The 12,221-nt window shown below is 45.8% G+C and overlaps 1 protein-coding gene across 1 annotated transcript; it reads right to left on the reverse strand.

The window, feature by feature from the left end:
• Positions 1-1,085: 1,085 nt before the first annotated feature.
• Positions 1,086-1,373, reverse strand: CCR75_006906 (uncharacterized protein; the record flags this gene model as incomplete). The annotated part of the gene is made up of 1 exon (XM_067964971.1): positions 1,086-1,373. One exon carries the CDS (start codon positions 1,371-1,373, stop codon positions 1,086-1,088), a length of 288 nt encoding a protein of 95 aa, XP_067821434.1.
• Between the last annotated feature and the right edge of the window lie 10,848 nt (positions 1,374-12,221).

Consider the following 12,221-nt stretch of genomic DNA (forward strand, 5'->3'; position numbering starts at 1 on the left):
TGCACGGCGATGCGTCTCTCGTTCCAGAAGTGCTGTTCGCACACTACCGCAAAGGCGGCGGAATTTAGTTTAAAGGGATAGCCAAACTCGCACTCCGCCTAGACTTTAATGTCCAGTATGATCGACAGTGATCGCATCCTCTGCTGCCAAATGTTGCTCCACAAAGCGTTCAATTCTTCCGCTTCAACAAAGATTGCGCCTTCTGCAACCACATTTTACTCCACAAAGCTCTGCTTCGTGACGCGAAGCCACGTGGATTACCTGGATGCACCAGGCCAGTGGTCGGTCCTTTTGTGTGTGTCGCCACGCTGTCAGCCATTATTTTTGTGTATTTGCCAGGAAACCACGACGTTTTGAGAGAGAAAACCACGATCCAATCGCTGTGGCACCTGCTCGCGAGATAGTATGTTGTTTCTACACATCATGTAATCACCTACACCTCCCGTGGGCGTCGGATGTCTGTTAAATCCCCGTGCAATGACGTGAGTCTAGTAGTGACTTTTAATAATCACTCGGGTTCGTCTTCTCAGCATGCTCACATGACTGCGGCTCAAACCGACCTTCCAGCTCTTTCACACGCTGTCTGATAGCTCGCGTTGGTATGTAGCAGCTGTAAGTGAGTCCGCAACAGAGAAGCACTCTACTTTGCGTCCTGTCACCAACCTCCACTGCGCAATAATGTTTTGACTGAGCAAAATTCATCACTTGGGAATGCAAACCTAAGAGTTTGCTCCAATCATCTGACTTGTGAATGAGTGGTCCCAGCCGGGTTCGAGCGCTTCTACGCTGGTCACGTTGAATTCACCCATTGTGCCAGGTTCGGATCGCGATGTCCTCTATGTGATCAGATACTGCTCGTAAGAGGCGGCTGTATTTCCTCCACTCTGCCGTTCACTAGACCAGCACCTCCTGATCGAGTAGCTTGAGAGTTTAGCTTGGAAAAGAAGCTTACTGAGAAACATCAGAATATTCTCTAGTTCTTGCGCAGCTGGAGCTCTCCATGTTGTCGTAGAGATGGTTGATTCTAATAATAATACCTTTGCGAACTCCTGCCACTCCTGCGCTAGAAGGTTCCACGCGTCTGCTCAATCCTCTCGATCAATTTGTACATCAGAAAGTGCCAGCACTGCTGGCCTATCCTCCGTTTCACCCTTCTTGGGTACCAAAGTCAATTGATGACTGCTGTCCTGCCGATCTGCTGCCTCGCACCTGTCAAGCCGCGAGCGCACCGTTATTTTTGCTGCTGTGTAATTTTGCTTGTCCTGGCTTTTCACTTCTCTATAGACGTCTAGTAAATCATTTTTCCTGACATTTTCAGTTTGTGATCTTGTACCTCCACTTGCGTACAAGCACTTGCGGTCCCAAGTCGTCATCACGCTTACATGCATACTCTATTCCCTCACACTGTTTCGATTTATGGTTGAAGACTTGTGCGGTAGGCTTCTTAACTTCTAACCTCTAGCAGAGATCTAGTAGCATATCCAGCTTGCAAATTCTGAATAATGACGGCTCCAAAATCGTAGCACGAGAGGTGGAGGGTCTGACCGTTCTAGTTTAAGCGCCCTCGTGTAATAGGCATTGTGTACTCGGCCGATGTTTTAATTAGTATCCCTTTCCTTGGGGACGAGTTGGTGTAATTTCTTTGCACAGACATCATGAAGATCCGAGGTCAGTTCCAAGACTTGACTCACGAGATCCCCAATGCATCGTTCAACAACGCTTATCGCCTGTGACTGAATCGACGCGGGAAAGACAGCCAGAAGTAGGTTGACGTAATCGCCACGTTTATCGTGTCGTCGGCGGAGCCTTACACTTAGGCTTCTCTATCTCAGAGCCATAATGAGTAATGGTCTGAGCATAAAACGTTGTGCTTTTACCCAACGAAGGATGTAGATCCGTTGCTCATTGTTGAATATAATGATTCAACACTGCTGCCATAACCTCATAATAGGGATGAGTACAGCGAGCTAATGTAGAAGGATGATAGCGCTTTATTGACCATTCGAACTACCTTCATTGGGAGCCAACAATTTCAAATAAATCTTGTTTCGTTGTCTGCGCTGGCTAGCGAAGCGACCATTAATTGAGAGCGCTGGTATAACAGCGCAGCTGCTTTTCGCTGTGAAATTGGGATGGATCATTCAGCCCAATCAACAGCACGACAGCAGGAGTAGCTGTCGGCGCTGTTACTGTGTCACTGAGCGACACGGGCGTGTTAATGAGGCACGTGCGCTTCGTGAGCGGGTGAATGGGTTTCTTTGCAGACGACTCACCAGCTTTGCCCCTTTCAAGTGGTATGTTTGGCGCCGTGTATGTGTACACAGGTCGCTAGAGTAAATGAGAGAACTAAAGCGTCGCGTAAAGCAGCTCCCTACTCTTCGCTACTCTTCGACGAATTTGCAAAATGTAAAATGGTTCTTAAAGGGGGGCTATGGGAGTGACTAGTTATTCCACAGGAGCTTAGTAATACCCCTACAACATTCAACAGATGTGACGCCAAGCTGTTGAGGTCGGTGCAGGATTTTGCACCGAGTTATTTTGATGATGTATTCATCCTTAAAAGAGCCATGAACGTAACGTCGGACGTTGAAGTACATCGTACCCACGCCCGAAAGGTTCTAACACTTATGCGTAAGCACAAGTTGAATGCAAATCTCAAAAAGTGCATATTCGGTGCAAGCGAAAAACACCACTTATTTGGGTGCATCGTGGGTAAAAATGGTGTCTGCATCCAGAAACGATCAAGGCGACCACCGACTGGCCTATATTAGTCGTTGTAAGCGGACTTCGAAAGTTCCTCGACTCCTGCGATTATGCCGAAATAACTGTACATCTTTCTTTTTTGTTATATTAAACATAAAGTGGTGGTGAAACGCTGATTGTCAGCGTTCGTTTTGAGGCATCAAGCAAAGCTTGTTGCAGTCGCCAATCCTGGCGATTGAGGACCAAGACAGAGCTCATGTAGTCTGTGACGCCAGCAATTTTGCATTCGGGTGTGCTGAGATGCAGAATGATACAGACGGGCGCAGACCGCGTCTTCTGCTATCAGTCGCGTCAGCTTCAACCAGCCGAACGCAATTTTTCCGTGCATAGCAAGGAATTCATTGCCATGAAATATGCACTGGCTACGTTTATGGTCTATCTTATGCGAGATAGACCGTTGATTTTTTATACGGATCATGCGTCTTTATGCACGGTTGTAAACAGTCAACACCTCTCGCAAAAATGGCGAGATGGTTGTCATTCTTCGCGGAGTATAACTCTCCGAGAAATATTAACCACATCGACTAAATCTCGTCACCGATGCCCTTTCGCGCCGGCCTGATTTTGAGCCAGTTGCGCAAATAACAGTGATGATAAGCGAATAGGTTCTTTAGCGTAGTCAAGTACTGTTGACGACGTAGCAATTACTGTTACGACAGTAAGCTCTTTCTCACTGTTGACTATAAAAGATAAGGCTCTTAAAGGTTTGATAGATTACCATAGAAATCCATCACAAAAATCCTTGAAAGTCTTGTCGAAAATGTATCGATACTCATTAGATTGATACACAACACGCAATGGGTTTATATAGTAGACAAAAATGGCTGGCGACTCACCTCGTGTTGTCATCCTCACCCATAATATGTTGCGTTTACGAATCATGCGCGAATGCGACGATGCACCAATTTGTGGTCATTGTGGGCGTGAAATGAGCTATCTCACAGTAAGTCGCGACTTCTTCTGGCCACGACAGTATGAGTTCGTCCGCAAGTACATACGTGCTTGCGAAGTTTGTCAGTGGGTTAAGCCCAGTGCTTTATCTCGTGCTCCGTTACAATCTCTGCCTGTTCCGGCAGAGTGCTAGCAGTTCATATCTATGGACTTCTCTTTGGATTTCCCGAAGACGATCACAAAAGTAATGGTATTCATGTTTTTGTTGATCGTTTCAGCAAGATGGTTTATCTTGCTGCAATTTTGAAGACGAGCAGAGCCTTTGGCTGTGCTCGTGTCTTGTTGAAACATTATTTCGCCTCAATGGCTTGATCCGTGAACAGGTCTCAGATCGAGACTCCAGATTCACCGCGGAGTTTTGGCAACCTGTTTTGAAAAAAACTTGGAAAACAGTTAAAAATATCATATTCTGACCATCCTGAAAGAGATGGTCAAACAGAATGTGCAAATCGTATCCTCGAAGAGATACTTCGCGAATTCGTCAACTCTTTTAGGAGTTAGACCGAGTTTTCTCCGATGGTAGGATTTGCCATCAGTGATTCAGTGCATGCTTCTACAAAGCATACACCGTTTTTTTGTGAATAGCTTACGCCATCCGCGTATACCCACCTTAATTTGTTGCGGAACTATCAGAGGATGCCCCAGCTCAAGAGGATCCGTTGGTTGAGGTCCTGCAGTCCAGCATAGCTGCAACCCCAGTCAAGCCTGGTACTGAATGCTCCAGTACATAGCTGCAACCCCAGTCAAGCCTGGTACTGAATGCTCCAGTACCAGGCTTGACTGGGGTTGCAGCTATGCTGGACTGCAGGACCTCAACCAACGGATCCTCTTGAGCTGGGGCATCCTCTGATAGTTCCGCAACAAATTTTAATTTATTTGCAAGTTGCACAAAATTCTGCGATGCACACGAATCCACCAGATGGGTCGTCACATGGTCATAGCCTCTGTTCATCGAGAGCGAAATTTGGATGGCTGCGCACTTCACAGCATACCGCTTGGGGTGCTTACTGCTGTGAGCGGGATTTTCTGTTCACGCGTAAGGATCTGATAGAATCCATCCATCTTGTTTGAGAATAACTCTTATTCAAGACTCGCTCGAGCAAAGCACAATCTAGCTCTTGCTCATCACGCATTGACTCAACAATCAATGCAAAGGATACCAGTGTTGATATAATCAACATTAAAATGGACAAACTCAGCAACAGCGATAATGTTATTACTGACTTTGATAACGATGCTGAAAGACTCGACATCAAAAACAATAATATTAGTTAGAACTCTCACTAATGAGGAAAACAACATCTCTGATGTGCGCACTGAAGACAAAAAACAAAATCGAGTCAGCAAGAGAATTTCTGCTGGCTAGAGAAGCATTGGTCCGTTTCGTGCAGAATTTCATTGCTGATGTGGTAGACCGACAGAAATGGAATTTTGACAAAATGGAAAGCAAACATTCTTTCATTAAATGCTAACGATATCGACGGTAGTCTTACCAAAACATGTAGTGATGGTTGTGGGTGGTAACAACTTTCTGCTTAGGTATATCGGCCCGTTTTCTGTACTACATCGCCAAGGCAATGCGTGCACGATGGAGCTGCCTCGTAGGATACGTACGCATCCTATGTTTTATATCGGGCGTCTCCACCCGTACCATCAGTTTGAGGCTTCTTCCTATTCAAAATTATACCGGCACGATTCAGAGCATCCGCCAAAGCCTGATGGTCCCGATCTAAAGCCTGATGGTCTCGGGTTAAAGCCACGATCCACTCTTTCCGCCAAGAAAGAGATCTTTTGACGAGCTGTCGCGAGCTCGTTTTAAAGGGACTGATTTGTCTTCTCGTTTGCAAGTTGATCAACCGCAATTTGCGCACAGATTTCAACTGTTCAGGGGAAACAGGGTCGACCGTCGTAACTAAATCGAAACGACGTGATCGCTCGTGATCAATGTCCTTCTGTAATTAATAGAGGGGTTGATCCAAATCACGATGTTGGCTCGGGTTCAACGAATAAGGCGGACCCGATTGTTCCTCCCCTCCACATTCATTGACGGATTCGAGTGGTGAGAAGTGTGTTTTTTCTAGTTGAAAGCCTCTTGAATCGTGAGGTGAAAGGGGTTCGAACGAGTCATCTCGTTCGATGGCGAGAGTATCCGCCCTCGCATGACAATAGGAACTCGTTCCCAGCTGATGCTGAACATTCCGGGTCTTGTTCGACAGTACGACGAGACCCATCCTCCTCGACAAAGGGTCCATCAGAAAAGGATTGTAGGTTCTCATTTCTTTCGCGCATACCAAAAGAGATAAGCGTCCTCCAATAAGGATCTTATCGGGAGTATGACTCCTTTGGGCCATGACCTGCACCCTTAAAAACAGCATGGACATGAGTCCTCTCACGAGAGACAAGCCAACCCTTCCTTCCTAGACAAACGGTGCAGCTTGTAACGTGCACCGACTACGGTCCGTTTTTCGAACCGTTCACGGAAAGCATTCAGTTTGTCAAGCCAAACCCCGCAGCCTATGCTTTGCATATTCTGTACAAATGATTCCCAAGCTTGGAACAAAAGAGTGGCATCTTACACCCGCTTGCATGATTACCACCGATTCCGAAAAAAGGCATCGTTGAAAAATATCGTTGCGTCCCTACCAGGCTTGTGAAGCCTGGATGAGTCGGATAACGGAATATGGTTACGATCGTTGGTCAAATCAGACCAACGAGTAAAATTTTCCTTAGAGGGCAACCAAGTAATCATTTCGGTGGCAAAGCGCAAGACATTGCGGTCCTTTTCTACTGTTGGCTCATGTTACCGTTAACGCTAACAATTACTCTCGAAGTAATTCTTAGAATCACTCCGTCTCCGATGATGCATACTAGCAACATCAGTAGTATCCTTACCGAAGTAAGCTTTACGATCACTCCGTTCCTGGTGATGCATTCTGACATGACCAAAGTTATCATCATCCATGGAGTCTCGTAAGATGACACCCCCACCAGAGAAATTAGACGAGTCAAACAACCTCGTCATCGACTTTGGTTGTCACGCTAGAGCCCGTAGGTTTAACTGACGTGGTACCGGGTGATTTGGAGGCCTTGACAAGAGCCACTGAGTCGGGCGATGACTTCTGCCAGTCACCTAGAATCGGAGTAGCAGGTTACTTGTGCCAGTCACTTCCAATTGAAGTAAGAGGCGATGCATTCCCCACAGTAGAAACATTAGCGTCTACTGAAACATTTGTATTACCAGCACCTGCACTGGTCCGTGCAGCTGCCAGCTTTGCGACCTCGCAAGCTACGTGCACGGGTTTCGACACCATGCGCCAACGTATCAATCAATTTTTGAAAAAAATCATTAATGCAACAAAATTGGAGTTTTAAAAAGCTGCCAATAATGCAAAATTTACATGGAAAGACATAATAGTATTTCTCTTTCACTCCACATCAGTCACAATTGTGACAATTGATAAAGGGGAGGGGGGGTGATGTAACGCGGCATTCTGCTACATAAATATTATTTCCTATAATATAAGAGTAAAAAAAAATTTCTGTGAAAGGAAAGGATTAAAGGACATGGAACTATTAAGTCAAAATTAATGAATAATTATAGTATTTTTGTACTTCTTTATTTATTTCCGCTTATAGGATACAATATTTATGTAACGGGACACCCCGTTCTAGAAGACTATCATCTTTGTTAATTTTTACTTGTTTGAAGTTCCAATATTATAAAATTCTATAATATTGGTGCAATAAGACACCAGTTCTGTTGATTATTTTTTTGAGTTTGAATTAATCCCGCCAATTGCCACAAGACACGATTGTGCGGTGTGCAAGCAGGCGCCAGACATAGCTAGTTATTAATACAATATAGTCAGTAGTAAATAAAATATCGCTACGTAAGAGCTTTATATATTAATACGTATTTAGTTTCCCTGTATTCGAAAGCCTTAGAATTTACTTTTTGTAGCTAAGACTTCTTAGCCACTTAGAACCCTTCTCTCCACGTCGTGCACGTGAAGCCGTGAGGCGCCACACCGTCACTGTAATTGGCTAGTCCTGTTTTCGCTACTAGCAAATGGTGCCCGTTACATCCATCAAGCGCTGGTCATGACCCTGCGCTGCCTCTCGTTTCTCCCGGAGGCAAGGGCGGCGAAGTGTTTCTTCCGGACAAAGGCTGACGCTGTACAGAAGGAGTTCTTCTGTATACTCTTGTGAGCTAATCGATGTACCCACTGCGCTGCAGTTTGAGAGTGTTGTTCTGTTCATTAATAAATTTAAGTCCATAAAGCTCTCAATAAAGTATATAAAAAGAAAAAATATCAATTCAGCAAATGCATTGTTTAATACGAAGCTAAAATGTAAGCTGTCGGCATATTGGACTCGTGTTTGTAGGCGGGCACGTCTTAACGCCGCCACGCTCTGCTTCAGCACACACCCTAGCGCAGCAAAGAAGCAATTTGACTAACTTCCCTCACGTGCAGTGAGGTCTTGTGGTGCCGCCACCACTTGGGTGTATTTTTGTATTTGCGACCCACCCTTGTGTATGTGATGCCCTGAAAGCATTCACATAAGCGGAGATTACGGCTAGCGTCATCCGTTACGCAAGGTATCTAGAATGATACGCTCGCAATACATATTAGTGTTATCGACAGATATGACACTTTATGATTGGTTAAAAAATAGGTATTTATGTTTAATACGATCAAAAATTTATCAGTCCGAAAACTACTTCCTACTTGATTAGTGCGCACGAGGAGCCGGATTTTCGCCCCCGTGCCGACACGTGAATCGAAGTACTTAGTGCGTTGGGTGAGGTCGCTAAGGGTACAATTACATCACTTAAGTAATTGACCATCCTCTTCGTTACACAAAGTGTACTTAACGTATAGTGAGAGACAAACAATAACCTTAAATTTTAAAGCAATATTGAGCAACATTAGGGCATCTTTAGCCTTTACACTATTCCGCGTTCATGAACGAATTTACATTTTGCAAATTCGTCAAAGAAGACACAGGTACATCACTTAAGTAATTGACCATCCTCTTAATTACACAAAGTGTACTTAACGTATATTGAGCAACATTAGGGCATCTTTAGCCCTTTACACTATTCCGCGTTCATGAACGAATTTACATTTTGCAAATTCGTCAAAGAAGACACAGGAACAGCGAGCTGCTTAACGCGCCGCTTAGTGTGTTATTCAGCTACAAAAACGTCGTACTCGATCGGGAGATGAGAAATGCCGAGTTGTGCTTGCAAGATGTTGTAAAGGTGCTTTCGAATAAGCATATCAAACGGCAGGCCGAGAAAGTGGTGGCGGTGAAGTCTGCCGAGTTCTGCGAAAGCTTCAACACCGACCGTGAATTTCATCAGTGCACGTACTACAGGAAATTGGGGCACTATATTGACAAGTGCTGGACCAAGCAAAAACATGAGAATCGTGGGTCAAGACGCGGCGAAAACGGCTGAGGTTGCGGGGCCAACAATATGCAGTGAAGTAACCACAATGATGCCTACAACAACGACTGGATGGCGTTTGCTGTTTTGCTTAAGTGTGGAATGACGACGAGCAAGAACATGTCCGGGATGTGGGCGGTCGATAGTGGCGCAACGCACCACATATGCAACGACAAGGCAAAATTCGCCAATCTAATTGAGCGTGATGAAGGTGGCGTGTCAGTAGCCGACGATAACATGGCGGCTGTCAAGGGTGTTGGCAGTATCGTGGAAGAAGTCATACTCCCTGATGCAACTACGAGCCATATTGAAATCAGGAACGCTTTATACGTCCCAGACATGAGCAAGAGCTTAATTTCGGTGCCTTAAATCAATAAGCATAGCAATTTTAGGTCGTATTTGATGGTGCCGAAATGTGCCTTGTGCGTAAGGACTCGTATCAAGTAGCAGCAACGGCGGATCTTGTTGATGGTCTCTACTGGCTTCGTACGGCTCAACGATCTGCAAATGTGGCAACGGGCACAACGAAGTTTCCTAGCAACCGTGACAAGCGTCAATATGACACCTTCGAGCTGCTTTTTCTTGACATTTGCGGTCCCATGGAGCAAGAGTCACTTGGGGTAGCAGGTATTTGCTACTTATTGTTGATGTAAGGGGATGTCTATTCCCTTTCTTCGCCTAGGGGAAGGGCAGGCATCCCTATTGAGATGTGGGATGTGATTGACGTTTTGCAATCGATTTACAAGCGCCAAGGGCGCGTGTTTTCCGATGGGCCTTCTGAACCATCGGGTGGGTCTCGTCATACTGATGGACGAGGCCCTCAACGCCACAGCTGGGAACGAGGCTCCTAGCTGTCATGCGAAGGTGGATAACCACGCCACCTAACAAGATAACTCGTTCGCTGCCTCTTCACATCACGGTGGCTCTGTATACGTTACACAAGGAAACGTTGACCACCGTGGGAATCCACCAATAGTTGTGGTGGAGGAAGGAAAATTAGATCCGAACCGTATGTCGGATCTAATGTCGAGGATCGACAAAATCGATCACTTCCTCCATGATTTGGAGGAGGGATTTGAACACGAGCGCGGCAAGCGTCGCTCGTTAGAGCAGACGGTGCAGGCTCACCATATCGAGTGGTTGGAAGACCGTTCGAAGAGTGCGAACTCCATGTTGGAGTACGAGCGGAAGTAACATGCTGCTCGCGATGAGCTGTCATCAGCTCATCGTAGTTTCGAGGATATTCGGAACCGGCATGAGAAACTTCAGGTTCAACATGAGAACCTGGTTCGCGATCACAAGAATCTTTTGAGGATTCTTGAAAAGGGTGGTCAAATCCGTCCTCGGAAGAAGCCGCGTACTGATGGTACGGGCGGAGACGACCAACGTACAACGTAGGATGTGTGGCAATTCTATTGTGTACGCATTGCCTCTGCGATGCAGTACACGGAAAGGACCAATGAACTTAGGTAGTAGTTTACTGCTACCCACATTAGTGACTAATCGCTTAGGTAAGTTTACCGTAGAGAGTAGCACTAGATCATTAATTTTTAATGAATGAACATTTGCTATTCCATGTTTGTCCGCATTCCGTTTCTGTCGGTCCACTGCGTTAGCAATGGAGTCCTGAACGAAACGGATTATTGATTTTCGAGTTAGCAGACACTGTTCTGCTAACTCATTTGTTTTGTCTTTTTCAGTACGCTTTGTGCGTACTGCCATGAGATCATTCTCATTTTCGATGTTGAGTTCTTCGACATCGACATCACTCGTGTCGTTGTTATTTTCGACGCGTGAGGAGCATGAGCCAGAATTGGATTTGCTCCTGCGAGCCCCCCCTTAAACTAGAGGATCCCTCTAATTGGGTGGGTATGCGACTGGCGTAAGCCATTCACACAGAAGGGTGTATGCGTTGTAGACGCATGCACAGAATTATTGATGGCGAATTTGACCATCGGTAAAATCTCGCTCATATTCGGATACGATTGGACGTAACCTCGAAGTATTTATTCGAGGACGCGATTTACGCGTTCTGTTTGACCATCCGTTTCTGGGTGATCGGATGTTGACATAGTCAGCCGTGTTCCGAGAGATCGGAACACGGATTGCCAGAACTCCCCCGTGAATCGTGGATCTCTATCCGAAACCAAGAAACGGGGTAACCCATGGAGTTTGAATACCGTGTCGATAAAGACATGGGCACAACCCGGAGCCGTAATCGACTCTGGTACCGCGAGATGTACGATCTTGCTGAATCTGTCTACAAAAACAAGGGTACAGCGAGATGTACGATCTTGCTGAATCTGTCTACAAAAACAAGGATTCCATTGTTTCTGTGGTCGTCTTCGGGAAATCCGAAGACGGAGTCCATAGATACGGACTGCCAACACTCTCCCAGGAGTGGTAGAGGTTGAAGAGGTGCACGGGATGAAGGGCTAGGCTTCACCCGTTGACAAACCTCGCAAGCACGAATGTACTTGCGCACAAACTGATACTGGCGGGGCCAGTAAAAGTATCGACTTACCGTGAGGTAAGTCTTCTCACGTCCACGATGTCCACTTGTTGGAGCATCGTGACACTCATACATGATGCGCAAGCGCAAATCATTGTGAGTCGGGACGACGACACGTGGGGTGTCGCCGGTAACGGCTGTGTAATACAATAAGCCGTTACGTGTTGTGTATCGATCGGATGACGATCGATATAAAGCCGGTAGATCTTTAAAAGATTTATCGGATGGATTCATTAAATGATCCATCAGACAAAGAAGGTCCTTATCTTCTTTATAGGCTTTCTTTATTTCATCAACTAAGGTTGATGATGGAACACTCGTAGTGAGTGTTGCAACAGTAAGATCACTTTTACTGTTGGGGTGCACTGCTGACTCGAAATCGGGTCGGCGTGATAACGCATCAGCGACGACATTAAGTCGTCCTGGTTTATATTCGACGGAGAAGTTATACTCCGCGAAGAAGGATAGCCACCTCGCCATTCTTTGCGAGAGGTGTGGGCTATTGACGGCCGTGCGTAATGACGCATGGTCCGTATATACGAT

This window comes from Bremia lactucae, linkage group LG2, assembly GCF_004359215.1.
Source record: "Bremia lactucae strain SF5 linkage group LG2, whole genome shotgun sequence".
NCBI lineage: Eukaryota > Oomycota > Peronosporomycetes > Peronosporales > Peronosporaceae > Bremia > Bremia lactucae.